General features: G+C 40.3%; 2 protein-coding genes across 3 annotated transcripts in view; one reads left to right on the top strand and one right to left on the bottom strand.

Annotated features, from left to right (window-relative positions):
* The window catches only part of LOC136149659 (uricase), a 123746-nt gene that overhangs the window by 31411 nt on the left and 71813 nt on the right, over window positions 1-20522 (bottom strand). The gene's annotated exons all lie outside the window — the stretch shown is intronic.
* On the top strand, window positions 667-19164 carry DNASE2B (deoxyribonuclease 2 beta). Its single transcript, XM_065928129.1, has 6 exons — window positions 667-892; window positions 4890-5067; window positions 11404-11485; window positions 13987-14148; window positions 15448-15645; window positions 18742-19164. The coding sequence occupies exons 1-6, from the start codon at window positions 780-782 to the stop codon at window positions 19080-19082; spliced, it is 1074 nt and encodes a 357-aa protein (XP_065784201.1). The 5' UTR covers window positions 667-779; the 3' UTR covers window positions 19083-19164.

The following is a 20522-nucleotide window of genomic DNA, read 5'->3' as shown; positions in this document are numbered from 1 at the left end:
TTGAAGCAAGCCTTTGAAGCACTCTTTAGGAAATGTTTCCTTAAGATAGAGAGCATCACAAGTGATAGATCCTAATTATTATTAAGACATAAGATTTTGTCATTTCTGTTTAATGGGTGAACCACAAACATTTACCCTCACTCATAGAGAAACTCGTAGAGGACTTCCCAGTGGCTCAGATGGTAAAGCATCTGCCTACAGTGTGGGAGACCTGTGTCCAATCCCTGGGTTGGGAAGATCTCCTGGAGAAGGAAATGGCAACCCACTCCAGTATTCTTGCCTGGAAAATCCCATGGACGGAGGAGCCTGGTAGGCTACAGCCCATGGGGTCGCAAAGAGTCAGACATGACTGAGTGACTTTACATTACTTTCTTTTCTTTTCATAGAGAAACAATCATAAGGGGAAAACACATGAAATAGATTTAATTCAACATCTGTTTATCAATACAGAGTTCTCCTGTCCACTGAACTTCCTATCACACGATGTTCACTCCAAAGAGTTACCCGTACATCCCTTTTTTCTCTCCAGGACTTTTTGATGACTTTGCAAACCAGTCAACAATTCAGCACAAAAGCATGAGGAATCACGCTGGCATGTTGTGACTGAATCACACAATTACATAGGATGCATCCCATTCTGAAAATGCCCAGACAGCAAATGGCAGAGGTAAATGGAATCAAACGTCAGAGCCAGCACAGTTTGAGGGAGATTTGAAACTCAGACTCCACCATCCAGGGGGAAGGTTTCCTGCTGTGCCATGGACTAAAGGTGACAGAAAATGACAGCAAGACTTCTAGGAACACTGCTGACTGTGCTGTTCCTTGGTCTCTTTGGGATCCTGGAGGCAACAAAAATATCATGCAGAAATGAAGACGGTGAAGCTGTGGATTGGTAAGTAAATGAAATGTAAGGCTTGGTGCCTGCCAGTGGAAAGCCAAACTACTGGTGGTTACCTGGCTCACTGTGTGTTCTGAAGGAGACCTCTGCTCCACCTCTCCCCATAAAAGGAAAGGAAGTGAAAGTGTGTAAATGGGCCATGTATCCAGGTAGAGATAGGATCTGAATGAGGGACCTTTCCCTTGAGAAGGAGCTGAGCAGTGCCTTGTGGGCCTGATTCATGCTCTCAGCAGGGCAAAGCTGGTGGCCACAGAGGTGTGGGAGAGCTGACAGCTTCTCTCATTTGGCAAGTTCCTTCAATTGTTTTGTGGTTTTCCTAACAGAACACTCCCAGTATCTTTTTAAGTTGACAAAGGAGAGAAGATAGATGACTTTTTCCTGATAATGGACCGTATGCTTATGTGAAGGAGAAAGAGGGCTTGATGGTACACAGCACTGTTTGGTTAACCTTGTTTGTTGGGTAGGACAGGCAGTTGTTAGAGTGGGTGGGAGGCCACTGATCTCCTGAAGTGTCAAAGGGGTGAAATACAGCTTTGCATTACAGTCATGGATTCTCCAAAAGCTCTGATCACTTCTTCACTCTTTAATTAGGGTATTTACGTTTGCTTTTATGGTTGGCATCAAGCTTTGTGTAAAGTTGAGGCTGGATGACACAGATACACTCAATCTCTCTCTCACCAAACAGTTACTGAGCATACACCAGTCCTGTGCTAAGTTTTGAAAATATAAATATGAATAAAATATAGTTCTTACCCTTAAGGAGTTCATAGTTGTGTGGTAAGGGTATAGATGGGGCATTAGAGAGGATGGAGCCCAAAAGATTTCTCTGGGAGAAGTCGTGATTATAATTTTAAGTTAGTTAGAAAGACAAGGGAGATGTCAGGGCATTTCAGGCCAATGGAGACGCACTGAGGAGGTCCAGAGGCAATAAACGATGGGGAGAGTCTGGAAGCAGTTGAGTAATGTTTGTGCTTCAGGAGAATGTGGGGAAATGGCAAGAGGGGCGCTTAGAGAGATAAGCGAGGGCCAGGTCATGAAGGGCTTTATGGGTTAAATTGCTGAGTCTGAACTTGACCTTGAAAGGGAACTACTGAGGGAAGTCAAGTAGGGACTTGAATAAGTCAGATTTGCATTTTAGAAAGCCCACTGGCAGTACTGTGCAGGCCAATTGGCCAGGAACCAGTGCAGAGTCATGGAGGCCAACGAGACTTCTGCAGCATAATAGGTGAGAAAAGTATCCAGACAATGTCTGGATACTCGAGTTAAAGAAGTAGAAGTAAAGCAGAAGAATAGCTGATAAAACTTGGTAATGGATGGGCAGAGGGTAGTAGGAGAGAGGAAGATGTTAAGAAAGACTTGCAGGTTGCTAGCTTCTGTGACTGTGTGAATGTGTCCCCTAAGAGTAGGGAATGAATAGATTTGTTGCATAATATCATGAACTTGGCTTCAAAAACATGGAGTTGGTCTCTGAACCATCTTTGCATTTGGGTTTATCTAGACCTCAGCACAGAGGCTAGAAATAGATTCAAGAATCTTCAGATTGTAACTGGATATGGTCACCCAGGAAAATTGTTTATGAAAGCACTAGTCCTTAACTGGTGTGCCATGATAGTTCACAAACCTTTCATTGGTGGGCCATCAAATTGTGATCAACACAAAAAATTTATTTTTGCCACAAATGAATGGACATATTATTTAGCAGTCTCTGTCAGAGAGAATGCTGAACTGAGCACACAGGGAGGCAGAGTCTTGAGTCTAAAACTTACTGTGAGAGTTAAAGGCCAGAGGAACATGAGGTCAGCATCAAAGAATAATTTCATGTTTCCTGCCACATGTGAGGACCTGGCCCTGAGAGTCAGAACGCCTAGACAGGGCAGGAAAGAACATAAATAGAAGCATAAGACTGGTGAGAACCCAATGAAAAGTGAAGATTTTCTGGGTGAAGTGAAATGCTGTTGTGTGGTAATAGTGAATCCATTACAATGTTTGCTTCAGTGTGAGTATTTGAGGGTTAAATGTGGGTTCACGTTATTAAAGGGTATTTGGCTAGGCAAAGTCAATTTCTCCTTCCAGGTACTTTCGACAATGTCTGCAGACATTTTTGATTGGCACGACTGGGGGAATATGTACTACTGACAGGTAGAAGCAAGGGATACTACAGTTCATAGGGCAGCCCCCAGAACGAAGAACAGTGAGCCCCAAAATGTGAATTCAGCACACTGAGAAACCTGGGCCAGATGATTCAAGAACGTCTGAATACCACGCAGGTCCAACCACCTCTCCATCCTGTGAGGCAACCAAAGGAAACATACAAACAGGAGACAACAGGAAAGCAAGCAAGGCACATTCCTTAATTGGTTGACTTGGCCCTGAATCCTCAATGCAGAGTATGCTGATAAACTGGGCTGAAGAATGCGGCTCAGGCCAGAGGCTCAAAACAGCCTCCACTGACTCTGATGCCCAAACCCAAATCTCAGATTCAGCCAGCCAGCTACAAAGAGATAAGCACGCCAAGCCCTTCAGGCAGCAGAGACACATCTACGACTTCTCTAGTCCAGGCCTGGGCCTTGGCATTCTTAACAACTGTGGAAAGAATAGAAGAGCCATTTTCAATGTATGTGGGCTTTCACCACAGGGATCTCACACACCAGGCCAGTAAATGTTTTTAGAACAGGCACAGTCAGATTTGTATTTCCTTCGCTGGGAAGGCGCAACAGTAAGGGTGGAATGTAAGAGGCAGAAAGCTTGAGCAAATCCCTCTCCTTAACTTCGAGACCTTTTGTGAAATATAGGTGAAATGATATAGTTAAATGCTTGACAGTGGCTACCATCAAGAAAATAGTCCAGCCCTCAGAATGGGAGAAAATAACTGCAAACAAAGCAACTGACAAATTAATCTCTAAAATATATAAGCAGCTCATACAGCTCAATATCAGAAAAACAAATAACCCAATCAAAAAATGGGCAGACTACTTAGACATTTCTCCAAATAAGACATAACCATATGAAAAGATGCTCAACATCACTCATTATTAGAGAAGTGCAAATAAAAACTACTATGAGATATCATCTTACACCAATCAGAATGGCCATCATCAAAAAATCTACAAACAATAAATGCTGAGGAGGCTATGGAAAAAAGAAAGGGAACCCTCCTGCACTATTGGTGGGAATGTAAACTGATGCAGCCATTAGGGAGAACAATATGGAGATTCCTTAAAAAGCTAGGAATAAATCTACCATATGATCCCACAATCCCACTACTGTGCATATACCCTGAGAAAATCACATTTCAAAAAGACACATTTACCCCAGTGTTCACTGCAGCACTATTCACAATAGCCAGGACATGGAAGCAATAGATGTCCATTGACAGATGAATGGATAAAGAAGATGTGGTACATATATGCAATGGAATGTTTCTCAATCATAAGAAGGAACAAACTTGAGTCGTTTGTAGTGAGGTGGATGAACCTACAGCCTGTTATACAGAGCAAAGTAAGTCAGAAAGAGAAAAACAAATATAAAATATCAATGCACATATGTGGAATCTAGAAAAATTATACTGATGGACCTATTTGCAGGGAAGGAATGGAGGCACAGACATAGAGAACAGACTTGTGGACACAGCGGGGAAGGAGAGGGTGGGATAAATTGAGAAAGTAGCATTGACATATATACACTGTCATGTGTAAAATAGATCGCTACTAGGAAACAGCTACACAACACAGGGAGCCCATTTTGGCAATCTGTGATGACCTAGAGGGATGGGATGGCAGAAGGGGAGGGAAGCTCAAGAGGAAGGTGTGATGAATGTGTATATATATATACACACTCATGCCTGATTCACATTGTCGTATGGCAGAAATCAACGCAACACTGTAAAGCAATTTTCCTCCAATTAAAAACTAGATTTAAAAAAAAATAAAAACTTTTAAAAAAAGGTAACACTCAGTAAATGTTAGTAATTCATAATTATTTCCTTTATTAGGTTTACCTTTTATAAGTTGCCCAAAAGGCAAGATGAGGAAAGCAGAGAGACTGGGTTAGAGTACCTGTACCTCGACTCTACAACCAGAAGCTGGAGTCGGAGTAAGCAACTCATGAATGCCACCAAGAGTGTTTTGGGAAGGACATTACAACAACTGTATGAAGCATCTGCCTCCGAGGTATGTTATGGTTAATCATTCATTTGAATCGCATAAAATGCATAATACAAACTCCAAAGCTTCCAAAAAGTTATAACTGCTCACATATCCAACCCCCACTCCTAGCAACTGGAAGTAAGTTAGCTCAGAATCTGAATCAATCTAACTAACCTTAGGGGATATGTCAACAGACTCCACAGCAATGCCAAATTGTTTATACATTTAGCTCTATGTCCAATGGCATCACTGAACTAATGACATATTGAAATCTTTTGGCTGCCAAACTCTGCCAATTTTCTCAGTACTGGCTATCTTAGCCCTTTAAAGGGAACTAGAGAGAAGAGATCTTTCCTATTACAATGTAGTATAGATCTGTGGTCAATATGCCATGAGTTATGGATTGTTCATGCCACGGTGTGATGAGTTTGATGGGAAAAGTAAAGGGTTCCACTTGGTCTTCCTTTTAATTAATCATTTTCAAAATAGTAGGTTAAGAACTAGGACTGGGTTAGAGAATCTGTACCTAGGTTACTAGGTTAAGAACTAGTTCGAGGCCCTGGAACTCATTTGCCTGAATGGAGATTAAGTCTGCTATCTGGACTTCATCAGGCTTTCGCGATGGCTCAGCAGTAAAAAATCAACCTGCGAATGCAGGAGACGTGGATTTGAACCCTGGATTGGGAAGATCCCCTGGAGGAGGAAATGGCAACCCATGCCAGTATGCTTGCCTGAAAAATTCCATTGTCAGAGGAGTCTGGCAGGCTATAGTCCTAAGTACCACAGAGAAGAAGACATGACTGAGTGACTAAACACACAAACTGGACTTCATCAGACAATGAAATAACCAGCCAAACAGACATGGGTAAATAGGCCTAGTGCCTCACTGTGAGCAGTCTCCCAACATCCAGGCAACATCTGCTATCCAGTGAAAGATACTGTTTTCCCACCAGAGATGACAAGTAAATCAAACAATAATTAATATCCAGTTACACTCACCTACGGGCTTCCCTTGAGGATCATCTGGTTAAGAATCCGCCTGCAATGCGGGAGACCTGGGTTCAATCCCTGGTTTGGGAAGATCCCCTGGAGAAGGGAAAGGCTACCCACTCCAGTATTCTGGCCTAGAGAATTTCACAGACTGTATAGTTCATGGGATAGAAAAGAGTCACACATGGCTGAGTGACTTTCACTTCACTTCACTTCATACTCATCTATGCATTTCCTAACAATTTATTGAGAAGTAAAAATGTAAAATAACTCAACACTTAACAATGTGCTGGGCCTTTACATATGTCAACTAATTTAGTTCCCACAACAATTCTGAGTTAGACTGTAGCACTACTGAAAGTGTTAGTCACGCAGTCATGTCCAACTCTTTGTGAACCCATGGACTGTAGCCCACCAGGCTGCTCTGTTCATGGGATTATCCAGGCAGGCATACAAGAGTGGGTTGCCATTCCCTTCACAAGGTGATCGAACCCAAGTCCTCTGCACTGCAGACAGATTCTTTACCATCTGAGACACCATTAGTTCAGCCACTCTGTTGTGTCTGACTCTTTGCGACCCCATGAACCACAACATGCCAGGCCTCCCTGTCCATCACCAACTCCCAGAGTCCCCCCAGACCCATGTCCATTGAGTCAGTGATGCCATCGAACCATCTCATTCTCTGTCGTCCCCTTCTCCTCCTGCTCTCAATTTTTCCCAGCATCAGTGTCTTTTCCAATGAGTCAACTCTTTGCATCAGGTGGCCAAAGTACTGGGGATTCAGCTTCAACATCAGTCCTTCCAATGAACCACCCAGGACTGATCTCCTTTGGGATGGACTGGTTGGATCTCCTTGCAGTCCAAGGGACCCTCAAGAGTCTTTTCCAACACCACAGTTCAAAAGCATCAATTCTTCAGTGTTCAGCTTTCTTTATAGTCCAACTCTCACATCCATACATGACCACTGGAAAAACCATAGCCGTGACTAGACAGACCTTTGTTGGCAAAGTAATGTCTCTGCTTTTTAATATGCTGTCTAGGTTGGTCGTAACTTTCCTTCCAAGGAGTAAGTGTCTTTTAATTTCATGTCTGCAATCACCATCTGCAGTGATTTTGGAGCCCAGAAAAAAAAAAATGTCAGCCACTGTTTCCACTGTTTCCCCATCTATTTGCCATGAAGTGATGGGACCAGATGCCATGATCTTAGTTTTCTGAATGTTGAGCTTTAAGCAAACATTTTCACTCTCCTCTTTCACTTTCATCAAGAGGCTCTTCAGTTCTTCTTCACTTTCTGCCATAAGGGTGATGTCATCTGCATATCTGAGGGTGTTGATATTTCTCCCAGCAATCTTGACTCCAGCTTTTGCTTCCTCCAGCCCAGCGTTTATCATGATGTACTCTGCATGTAAGTTAAATAAGCAGGGTGACAATATACAGCCTTGACGTACTCCTTTTCCTATTTGGAACCAGTCTGTTGTTCCATGTCAGGTTCCAACTGTTGCTTCCTGACCTGCATACAGGTTTCTCAAGAGGCAGGTCAGGTGGTCTGGTATTCCCATCTCTTTCAGAATTTTCCACAGTTTATTGTGATCCACATAGTCAAAGGCTTTGGTACAGTCAGTAAAGCAGAAACAGATGTTTTTCTGGAACTCTCATGCTCTTTTGATGATCCAGCAGATGTTGGCAATTTGATCTCTGGTTCCTCTGCCTTTTCTAAAACCAGCTTGAACATCTTGAAGTTCATGGTTGACATATTGCTGAAGCCTGGCTTGGGGAATTTTAAGCATTATTTTACTAGCATGTGAGATGAGTGCAACTGTGCTATAGTTTGAGCATTCTTTGGGATTGCCTTTCTTACGGATTGGAATGAAAACTGACCTTTTCCAGTCCTGTGGCCACTGCTGAGTTTTCCAAATTTGCTGACATATTGAGCGCAGCACTTTCACAGCATCATCTTTCAGGATTTGAAATAGCTCAACTGGAATTCCATGACCTCCACTAGCTTTGTTCGTAGTGATGCTTTCTAAGACCCACCTGACCTCACATTCAGGATGTCTTGCTCTAGGTGAGTGTGACTGATCACACCATCATGATTATCTGGGTAGTGAAGATCTTCTTTGTACAGTTCTTCTGTGTATTCTTGCCACCTCTTCTTAATATCTTCTGCTTCTGTTAGGTCCCTACCATTTCTGTCCTTTATTCAGCCCATCTTTGCATGAAATGTTCCCTTGGTATCTCTAATTTTCTTGAAGCGATCTCTAGTCTTTCCATTCTATTGTTTTCCTCTGTTTCTTTGCATTGATGGCTGAGGAAAGCTTTCTTATCTTCCCTTGCTATTCTTTGGAACTCTGCATTCAAATGGGTATATCTTTCCTTTTCTTCTTTGTTTTTCACTTCCCTTCTTTTCACAGCTATTTGTAAGGCCTCCTCAGACAGCTATTTTGCTTTTTTGCACCAAGACACCATAGTGCACAGGTCTATTTGAGCATTTACTTAAAATGTGCAGAGAACTGTCTCTCTGTGTGTGCAAATACCCACTGTATTCACCTGTCATTAACACCAGCCTTCAGAGCCAAGTCAAAACTTACTTGTAGGCTATTTGAATACATGGGATGTTCCAAACACTGTCCTAGGGGCTTTTAGAAATTCTTCAGTCTCAGCAACAAGCCTGTTTTGAATTAATAAATTATTATGTAAAATCAAAATTACTTGCAGCTGCTTCTGCTTTCCAAGGTTGGCGATAGAAAAACCTGGAATATAACCCATCAATGAAAAACTAAACATATTCTTCCCTTTCCCATTGCACACTGACTGAGAAGAGAAAGGAAAGGGTAACACTGCAAAGCCTCTGTCGTTTATCTTGGTTGGGAAGGATGGATCTTAGTTTGACGAACTATAACAATGATCTTTGGAAGTGCAAAAGTAGTCCCAGAGCCTAGGAGGGCAGGAGAACTAAACTGCTCTGCTTAAAAAAAAAAAAAAAAAATGCAGATGGAAGCTAGGAATTAAAAAGTATGTAAAACATGGAGGGAGGCTGAACCAGGTCAGCTTGGTAATGTAAAACCATTCAATGTTTTCTAGCTTCATTATACCCTGCTCACACACGATGCCATGAGTGGTGGATTCTGGAAGAAAATGACAGTAGAGGGGCTGATTGCCATGTTTGATTGGCAGAGAGCCAAAAGAAGAATAACGACAATAGGGGGTAATATCCAGATAAGATTGAATGTTCTTTGGAAGTTGAACATATGTGCCAGAAGTGACCATGAAAATACAACTTTTCCATCCTCTGACCCAGAATTGAACTTCTAACAGAGAGCAGAAAGCAAGATCAGACTAACTGGTTTTAAATCTCAAATGTCAAGTTAAGATAATATCTAGGGTTATGTTGGAAAATACTTTCCTTCTTCTGCTTTTGTATCAATAAGTGAGAACCTTCCATATACCTTGACAATAACACTTAGACTATATCATAGTTGCCTATATTTGCCTGACTATATTCCCAGTTAGACTGGGGATCATAACCTTGTTCAACATCCAGTAGTCAAATAAGTCAAATCCAACTAAGAGTTAAAAAAAGAGAGATGTCCAAAGGCACAGGACTAGGTCTGCTATTCTTTTTTTATTATTATTTTTATTTTATACTGGAGCACAGTTGATTAGCAATTTTGTGCTAGTTTCAGGTGCACAGTAAAGTGATTCAATTATATATACACATGTATCTATTCTTTTTCAAATTATTTTCCCATTTAGTTTATTACAGAATACTGAGCAGAATCCCCTGTGCTATAGAGCAGGTCTTTGTTGGTTTTGTATTTTAAATATAGCAGTGTGTCAATCCCAAACTCCCAATCTATCCCTCCTCCCCACCTTTCCCCCTGACTCCTGTATCATAAATTTATTCTCTAAGTCTGTGAGTCTGTTTTGTAAAAAAAAAAAAGTTCATTTGCATCACTTTTTAAGATTCTGCATATAAATGATATCATATGATATTTGTCTTTCTGTCTGACTTCACTTAGTATGATTATCTCCAGGCCCTATTGTTAGTTCATGATTTTTCCTCTTTGTGAGAGAGCCTCTCTTCACTAGAGTTACATCCCATTTAATCTTAGTTGATTGTTACACTCCTAGTTAGAATGATATACTTTATCTATTAGGAGAATTATGTTCCTCATCGAATCTTCCCAGAGGCCCTCCACATTGTACCCTAAAGGCACACAATGGCCTTGTTACCGCATTCAACACAGGCTCATAGAATAACTGTCAGAGTTCTCCAGTGGAGAATATGAATGCCAACTGTAGCTATGGTCAATTATGGAAAATGCAGGTAAGAAAACAGCTTATTTTCCCGAATATTCCTGAATATAGTAGCCAAAAATGCTATACAGACTATCTTATGCCTTAAAAAAAAATGGTTTTAGATGAAATCAAATAATGAAGCAACTGTAGGAGACTCTTATTTTTTCTCAGAGAAAAACAAAGACCTTTTTTACAGAGATGGTTTGTCCTTTCCTGTTTTTAATTATTAATATATAGCTGGGAGTTTTTACTATTGACATTATTGGCTTCATTAAAAGTCACTGCATCATGATACAATTGAAATGGAATGACACTGAACAAATATAAGCAAGTTTCCAAAACATGACAAAAAGACGCTATCAAAGTAATAGCTTCATTTTGACTCAGAGATCTGGCAAACTGTTTGGAGAATTTACTAGCATTTTGCCTTCCCAGAGGAAATCCAATATCACACATTCAATTACACCACTTTTTTAAAGCAGGGGAATGTCAATTGGAAAGGTGCAGTGACACAGAGAAATAGATTGAAGAAAAATCCTCCACTAACAAAGAGGTAGTAGAAGCAGAGAATGAGGAATTCTGATTAAACAGGAAGCTATGACCAAGTGGTAAAGCACAAAGTAGGCAGAGGAAATCAAACCCTGACAGCCAGCTCTGCGCTGTGCCTATAATATCAATGGAAAGAGCCCAGATGTAATCCTTGGCTGGTTGTTCTTACTTCATTTCCTGAACAAATATTTAAGGACTCCTTTATTATACACTAGTTGCTTCATCAGAAACATGAGTCCAAAACAACTGGGAGAAATAGGAATATTGCCCTGACATACACATCACAGAGCACAGGGTTCCTGTCACACAAGCAGCGAAGTTGAGGACGGATTTCTTGTCTCCTGCCTTGCATGGCACAGAATTCAAATTGATGGGAAATCTGCCTATTAGGGGAATGTATGATTTCTCATGTGTATTAATGAAGGTTCTGTATTGTAGGCTGGGTAGCTAGTAGAAATGTTGTGAGCGAAAAATGTTTGACTGAAGGACTTATGCCATTATAATCTTAAAATATTCCTGCAGAATAACAGCACAGCCTATCTAATATACAATGATGGAGTCCCTAAATCCGTGAATTACAGCAGAAAGTATGGACACAGCAAAGGTATGACAAAGGCTCTTATTTTTCTTTCCTACTGGAAGTCAGCATTTTCTTAAACATCCTATCTTCAGTAGGTTTATATTCCACACTAAAAAGATAGCTTTTCTTTTTAATGGTCTGAGTTATCAAGATGAGTGATTCCTGTATCACAGTTTAAAATAATATAATTTGACTTTGAAATATCCTTTGCCCAAATACCATTTTATTTCTCAATATTTTTAAAATATACTTTAAGGCAAAAATACAAGCATTTGACTACGGGAAATACTAGCCAGCCTCGTGTGTGTGTGTGTGTGTGTGTGTACACACATTTTAGTTAAGCTTATAGAAGTATAATTTACATAGAGTAAAATTCACCCTTCTTAGTCCCATTTAAAATACAGTAAACATTTTTGAAAAAGTATTTTAAAATAATTTTCATATTATAGTAAGTTTGTTAATAATTATATATTATAATGATTTTTATTATAGGGATTTTTTATATTTTTCTATTTGTAAACTATGTATATGTGTGTTGTTGAAGAAGTCAAAATGATAGTAAACAAGAAATTTGTAATCCTAATATTCATTAGCTAATTATACCTAATCTTGTTGTTTAGTCACTAAGTCATGTTTAACTCTTTTGTGACTCTATGGACTGTATCCTACCAGGCTCCTGGAAAATGGAATTTTCCAGGCAAGAATACTGGAGTGGGTTGCCATTTCCTCCTCCAGGTGATCTTCCTGACCCATGGATCAAACCTGCTTCTCCTATTGCAGGCAGATTCTTTACCACTGAGCCACCTGGGAAGCCCCCAGTTGCGGCTAATATTTTCTATTTTTTCTATAATATATATTTTGAAACATTTTTTATAAAACTTTTGTAGTGACTACTTCAAACTCTTTTCAACTTAATATACCATGAATAACTTCCCACAGCAATAAGTATTTTTCAGAAGGTTCCCAAATCAAATGCCTTCAGGGTCAGGCAAATGATGTCAGCACGCAAAGGGGGCTGAACCAGCAGGTAACGGGAGAGCTGGAGAGTATACACATGGTCTAAAGAAGCAGTTACCACTCAGCTTGCCTTATGGGAATGTGATTTTTTCCAGAGAAAATGAGGAGTTTGTGGAAAATCCCAGTTTTTAAGTGCTGGCAATGAATTCAAAGTTTTAAAAATAATCTGCAGGCATAATAAAATGTATCTGTAGGTTAGACTTGGCCTGTGGGCTGCCAGTTTGCAAACTCTGATTAAGAATTTAATTTGTAATGGCTGTCAAATGCCATGAGCAACTTAGCTTTTGATTTAGCTAAGTTGCCCTCCTGATGGTCGTATTTGCCACATCCTGCCACATTCTGCAAACTCTTCTTTACCAACCTCCCACCACCATTATCACTCCACTCTGTTAGTTGATACGTGGGCTCAGAAAGAAGACTGGAAATGGAGTAGAACCTGATGTCATATGGGAGAGTTCCCTGCCAACAGGTACTCCAATATCCTGTGGCACTTGTACCAGGAAGTTAGGATTTCAGACAAACAGCATACTCATCTGGGCAGAAGAGAGACCCTGAGGTCATGCAGCTCTGTGAGGCAACTGAACTTTGAACATTTTCCATCTCGACGCAGGTATTGATTCCACAGTCACTGAGACAGCAACAGTGTGCTATCTTAAAGTGTGTTCTTTGAAAAAGAAATAACTGGCAGGCATTTGGTTTCTACTCTAACACTAAGGCAAATATGACTTTTATGTCTGCATGGTCATGTGCAAACTAGAAAGCCAAGTTAGCATACCCAAATTATCCTGATATATTTACAAACACAGAAATAGTCATAGGTGCCTGTTGGACAGGGTTCTTGTGCCATGTCACAAGATGATGAAACTCTTCAGTTTTCTTCCTTTCTGGCTTTCATACTGTCTGCTCCAGAGATTTTACAAAATACAAGTAACTAGGATGCTTTAGAACATGGCTTCCTTCATCCCCACCCCCACCTCTTTTCTGCTTCTTTTTTTTCAAACTTGTAAAATTGGGTGACTTCTGCACATAAATGAGCATCAGTTTCTCACAACAAATTACTGCAAATACATTTTTTCATTTGATATTTTCTCTTTCAACTATGTTTTTCAGCTGGGTTTTGAAAACAGCTTAGCTGCTTAGCAGTAAAAACATTATCTGAAGCTTGCCAGGTGACTATATAGTCTTTTGAGGTCAAACTCCAATTTAGCAAATTTGCATTCTGCCAAAACAAATTTTCCTTGTAGTTTCAACATGAAATGCCTCTTAACTCTTCACAGGGTGTCTGCGCTAACTCCCTTTTGTGTTGGGTTAACATCAGTAATGGGGCAATGTGATGTATACCTTAACTGGTTTTGAAATCTTTGAAAAAGAACATGATCCTTGTCATTATTAGCCTAAGGAAACATTAGCCTGAAGTTTAAAGGGCTTAAATGTAGCTTTGAACTCTGTTTTTTTTTTAAAGGAGGATTATTTTTCTAATTTATCTGTATTTACTATATCTTTGGTAGGTGTACTTCTGTGGAACAGACTCCAGGGGTTCTGGTTGATTCATTCCATTCCCCATTTCCCTCCAGTTCCTGAAGAAGGCTATGATTATCCACCCACAGGGAGACGAAATGGACAAGCTGGCATCTGCATAACTTTCAAGTACAACCAGTATGAAGCAATAGGTAACATTAGAGTGTTTTTTAAAAGACATAATATTTAAGAGGGGATTTGGAAATTATGAATAAATGTATTACTTTATTTGCTTCTCTATTCATAAACCCTGATACCTAGATTCCAATATTGGTTTTGCCATGATGAGATCTTGGGCAGGCTCACTTTTGAACCTTGGTTTCCTAGTCCAAGGAAGTCTTTGAACTTGATCAGAAGTGGTAGTTTCAAATGTCTACAGGGGCCAGGCAGGTGACAAAACTGGGTGACAACCAGTGGACACTGCATGGGCAGTGGGGAATTTAACAAAATGGGGTGTTGACTCTCCACTAGCTTTCCTCGAAAGCTGCAACTCCATTATGTTGTGGCTCCATGAGAATGAAGACCTACATCTCCATATTTTTCAGAGGAAGCAGAAATCTAGGAGAAGATATAAAGTAGAAAAGAGAGAGAGAAAGAGATCTTCTGATTTTCTGATATGGTCTCCATCTTATTATTTAAATTGTGCACACCTCATGTTGCTTACAGGCCACCAATGTGACACTTCTGAGCTTAAACCAGATGATTTTCCCTTAAGATCTTAAGCTCAAGTGGCCAAAAATACTTGGACTTGAAAAATCCAAAGTACAAATGAGGAGGAGGAGGAGTAATGGTATTTTACCAATCACTTTTTACTGAGGGAGCTGCTAAATAGTGATTTGTTCTAATATAGGAGGTTTCAAATATGTTTTTTTTAAATCAAATTTCCATCTGATGGAAAGAATCACTGAGCCTCTTACCCAAATTAAGCCCTAGTCTAGCTAGCTGAGCTCCTGCAAAGATTAGAGAGTTTAATAGCATAGAGACTGGGTGTGCACGGTGATGAATTGGTCATTCTTGGAGCTGGATGATCAGTATATGGGTGTTTTCTCCTTTTGTATGTTTACACATAGGGGAAAAAACACATGGTCTCCAAGGCCAGCCTGCCTGGGTTTGAATATCAACTCCTTCAGCTACAAGTTTTACAGCTTTGGGCATAAATTCTCCATTAATTTATCTATAAAATGAGGATTGTGATAAAATAACTTAGCAGTAATAAAGGTAATATTCTTATGATTAAATCAGTAAACCAATGTAGTAAAAAGTAGGGAGTGCTCAACAGGTGTCAACTATTTTAATTAAAAGTTTGAAGGCTATTGGCTTAAAGAAGGAAATACTTTCACTTTTGTTTTTTGTTCTGTTCAGTTTTTTAATTCACAACAAGATCTAAAGTACCAACAAGCATTTCCGTTTGTATCTTAATTCTCAACTTTTCTTTACTGTTTGTGGTTCAGACTCTCAGCTCTTGGTCTACAACCCAAATATTTACAGTTGCTCCATCCCTGTAACCTTTCACATGGAACTCATCCACATGACCCAGCTGTGTGCTGGATCCAGATCCTCAGAGATCCCAGGCCGGCACCTGACCACACTTCAGTCAGCCCAGGGACAAAAATTCCTCCATTTTGCAAAGTCTGATTCTTTTCTTGACGGTAAGAAAGACCATCATCAAAACAATATGTTGTAACCGTGCTGTTGGACTCACTTTGGAATGCAAAGAGCAAATATACTGATTATTTAGGAGTGTAGAAGTAGAAAAGGAGGGAAGACAAAAAAGGAAATGGAAGAGGGACATCAAGGATCAATTCAAACAATAGCCACTTGAATAGAAGGATTGCTGATCCATCCAAAAAAAGTATCTCACAACCATCTAAATAGAGGCCAGTAAAAACTCAGTCTGCAGCCTCAGTTGGGCACAGAACCAAGCTGTCTTCCTTTTCTTTCACTCCCTAAGCAATTCTTTTAAGCCTTCCTTACTCTCAAATCCTTTACCTTTCCCTGTCTCTTCACTCATCTTCACTTTTTCCTTCACAGAGCGAATAGAGGGAGAAACCACTTCAAGCGCACACTCCACCCTCAACAATCATTTCTACTTTGATTCCTTTTTACCAGATTCCTCCCTTCCCAACAGAAGCAGTGCCCCCCTGTGCCCTAGAAACTAATCAGGCTCCGAATACATGGATTCTTACATTCAATCTGTTCTCCCTCTTGTACTTTAGCCTACCTACTCTACGAGCCCCGAACATTCCTAAAAAATCCTCCCTCAATTCTAGATTTCCTGTATCTCTGTTTTTTGTTTTTTGTTTTTTTTCTTTTCTTCTAAATTTATTTTGAGGAAACTCTTCAGGATCTTTACTTGCTTACTGCTCCTTGACTGCAGTCTTGCTTCTCTGTATCCATCCCCAGTCACCCATGACAGCCTTAATTGACCTCAGTCTTCCTTCCTTGCTTCCTTCCTTTAATAGTGAATAAACTTTATTGAATGCGTTTTACTTGTCAAGTCCTGTGGTAGGCATTAGAGATCCCCAAATTAACAGGACAGAGATAGCTTCTGCAGAATTTGGCACAGTTGGAACAGTTTCCTTTCTGGAACTTTTCCCTCCCCGAATCTTGGCAGTATACAGGCTTTTGGTCTTCCTCCCGATTTTAAGTCTCTTCTGCCATGCCCTCTTCCCCTGCATAATCCTTATGTGACTAGGTTGCCCCGTGGTCCTCTACTGATCCTTATCTCATCTACAATGCACTTGAGGCAATTCCAGCCAGCCCTTGCTGCTGCTGCTAAGTCGCGTCAGTCGTGTCCGACTCTGTGTGACCCCATAGACAGCAGTCTAACAGGCTCCTCTGTCCCTGGGATTCTCCAGACAAGAATACTGGAGTGGGTTGCCATTTCCTTCTCCAATGCATGAAAGTGAAAATTGAAAGTGAAGTCACTCAGTCGTGTCCGACTCTTAGTGACCCCATGGACTGTAGCCTACCAGGTTCCTCCATCCATGGGATTCTCCAGGCAAGAGTACTGGAGTGGGTTGCCGTTGCCTTCTCCAAGCTAGCCCTTGGGAGTTTCCCAAATCTAGATCTTCATCCAAGGCCTGTGTTCTGACAGATGTATTCAACAGTGAGTGGCAGAGCCACATAAAATTCAACATGTCAAACTCATCTCATCATTATCCCTCACATATCTTACCCCTTTTCTCATTCTGCATCAGCTTAGTTCAGTTCAGTCGCTTAGTCATGTTCGACTCTTTGCAACCCCATGAATCACAGCACACCAGGCCTCCCTGTCCATCATCAACTCCCGGAGTTTACTCAAACTAATGTCCATCCAGTCGGTGATGCCATCCAACCATCTCATCCTCTGTCACCTCCTTCTCCTCCTGCCCCCAATCCATCCCAGCATCAGGGTCTTCTCCAATGAGTCAACTCTTTGCATGAGGTGGCCAAAGTACTGGAGTTTCAGCTTCAACATCAGTCCTTACAATGAACACCCAGGATTTATCTCCTCTAGGATGGACTGGTTGGATCTCCTTGCAGTCCAAGGGACTCTCAAGAGTCTTCTCCAACACCATAGTTCAAAACCATCAATTTTTCAGCACTCAGCTTTCTTCACAGTCCAACTCTCACATCCATACATGACCACTGGAAAAACCATAGCCTTGACCAGACAGACTTTTGTTGCATAGTCACCGGGAAACTCTCAATCCCTCTTTTTTCTCACTGCCCCCCCCCCCATATCAAATCATCAAATACAATCAGTTCCAGGTCCTTAATAACTCTCACATGTCTCTCTCTGTCATGGCCATAGTCTACACTTGAGCTTGTTATCACAGTTATTATGACAACCTTGTGTTTTTCCTCTCTCCAGTCTAATGTAGTCTTCTCAATTCATCCTGCACATGGTTTCTCAGTTGATATTTATGATCATAAATCAGTTTCTATTAATTCCTCCACTAACACTCCTTAAAAAATTCTCTGTTGAGGACTTCCCTGGTGGTACAGTGGATAAGAATCTGCCTACCAATGCAAGGGACATGGGTTCAGTCCCTGAACTAGGAAGATTCTACCTGCCTAGAGCAACTAAGCCCCTGCACCACAACTACTGAGCCCTCACTCTAGAGCCCATGAGCCACAGCTGCTGAAGCCTGCATGCCCAGGAGCCAGCAAGCTGCAACTACTGAGCCCATGAGCCTAGAGCCTGTGCTCCGCAACAAAAGCCACTGCAATGAGAAGCCCTGTGCACTGCGACTAGCGAGTAACCCCTGTTCTCCACAGTTAGAGAAAGCCCGCATGCAGCAATGAAGATCCAGAGCAACAGAAATAAATAAATAAAATTAACTAATTTAGAATACATAAATAAAATACAGTATTAAAAATTTCCCATTGATTTCAGGAAAATTCATACACTCTGGCAAGGCTTATAAAGATTTCTAGATGCTGGCCTCTGATTACTTCTCCAGCCTTAGTCTTTCCAAAGGTCTTTTCAGGACAAAAACATATATTGCTCCCTTGTTTGTGCAGAACAGAAGACATTTTCATCACCAATATCATCTTAGTAATAATGATAATAACTTTTATTTTCATATCACTTTAGCATTTACAAAATGTTCTCCCATTCACTCTCAATCATGTTGTTTTTATTATGCTTGTGACATCCACATATCAGGCATGAGTGATGATTCTCTTCCTGAGGATATTTTTAGGATTTATCTAAGAATAAATATTAACCTCACTATCTTTCTCTTTATAAACTCTAGACATCTTTGCAGCCTGGATGGCTCAACAGTTGAAGACACACTTGCTAACAGAAACCTGGCAGCGAAAGAGACAAGAGCTTCCTTCAAACTGCTCCCTTCCTCACCATGTCTACAATATCAAAGCAATTAAGATATCTAGACACTCTTATTTCAGCTCTTATCAGGATCATGCCAAATGGTGTATTTCCCACAAGGGCACCAAAAATCACTGGACATGTATTGGAGACCTAAATCGGAGTCCATACCAAGCCTTCAGAAGTGGTGGATTCATCTGTACCCAGAATCAGCAGATTTACCGAGCATTTCAAGGATTAGTTTTATATTATGAGAACTGTAACTAAACTTGGTGAAAGGCCATATGTGCTGTCATTTTCAACACTGATAAGGGGCCTTCTTCTACTAGATTCAATTCTTTATATATTAAAAACCTGTGAATTTACTTACTGTCCATCATCATTTTAGTCACTCAGTCATGTTCAGCTCTTTGAGACCCCACGGACTATAGCCCACCAGGCTCATCTGTCCATGGGATTTTACAGGCAAGAATACTGGAAGGGGTTGCCATTTCCTTCTCCAGTACTTATGGTCCACATATCATCAAATAAAATGCTTTTCTCCCATGCCTACCCACATTATCTTCCAAACAATGACAATTTATCTACTTTCATTTATATACCATAAACATGCATATATATACACACATATATATAATTAATAAAATATGTATTTATTTTTTATGTTTAAATATATATATAAAATGAAAGGAGTGAAAGGGAAAAGTTTTGTTCCAGATTAGTCAGCTCTCAATTGTCCATGGAGTGACCAGCCACCTCCTAGAGTAATTTCATCTTCACAAAGAATTCCCTGACTCTCCTCCTCACCTCTTTTTGAAGAAGAGACATTTCTATCTCTCTGTACATCAAACTACTTAGTCATTTTCCTCCTAAAGTTCTTTTCAGTGGTTTATGGTTAAGTCTAATTGGTCATTCTTGAGTTAGTATGTGTTAGTTGCTCAGTCACGTCCAACTCTTTGTGACCCCATGGACTGTAGCCTTCCAGTCTCCTCAGTCCATGGAATTCTCCAGGCAAGAATACCAGAGTAGGTTGCCATTCTTTTCTCTAGGGGATCTTCTCAACCCAGGGATTGAACCCAGGTCTCCTGCATTACAGGCAGATTCTATACCATCTGAGCCACCAGGGAAGCCCATTAATTGTATGATCTTGGGCCATTCAGTTGAACTCTCTAAGCCTTGGTTTTCTTCTCTATGAAATGGAGATAATATCTAAGTATGCTCAAGTACCTAGCACAGAGCCTGGCACAGCTGACACGTAAAAATATAGGTGGAATTTGAATGTGAATCACTCTCAGCGAGAAAAGACAAAAGGAAGTTTAGAGATGATTACTATTTTTCAAAAAGAAGAAATTTTCAGATTAAGAGGAAGAAATAAAACAACCCATCAACTTGGGGGAAATAAAGAAGTGTAACATAAACTAAAATCAAATCTAGTAATCTTAATTCCAGTGTGTTTCATTTTCTGGAATTCTTATCACTAAATATAACTGTTATATAAATGAATAATAAACAATATATTTGTATTAGGTATTCACTGTTTAATAACATTTGGAGCATGGTTCCTAATTTCAAGAAGCTTACAATCTACCAAAAGTAATCATAAGAACAACTAAAACTAGCACTTTTTGAGCATTTTGTTGTTCTTATTCAGCCACTCAGTCATGTCTGACTCTTTGCAACCCCATGGACTGCAGCATGCTAGGCTTC

The sequence above is a fragment of the Muntiacus reevesi genome, chromosome 1 (genome assembly GCF_963930625.1).
Source record: "Muntiacus reevesi chromosome 1, mMunRee1.1, whole genome shotgun sequence".
In the NCBI taxonomy this organism is placed as follows: Eukaryota; Metazoa; Chordata; class Mammalia; order Artiodactyla; family Cervidae; genus Muntiacus; species Muntiacus reevesi.
Note: the sequence above shows the minus strand (reverse complement) of the source record. Positions and strands in the feature narration are given on the sequence as shown.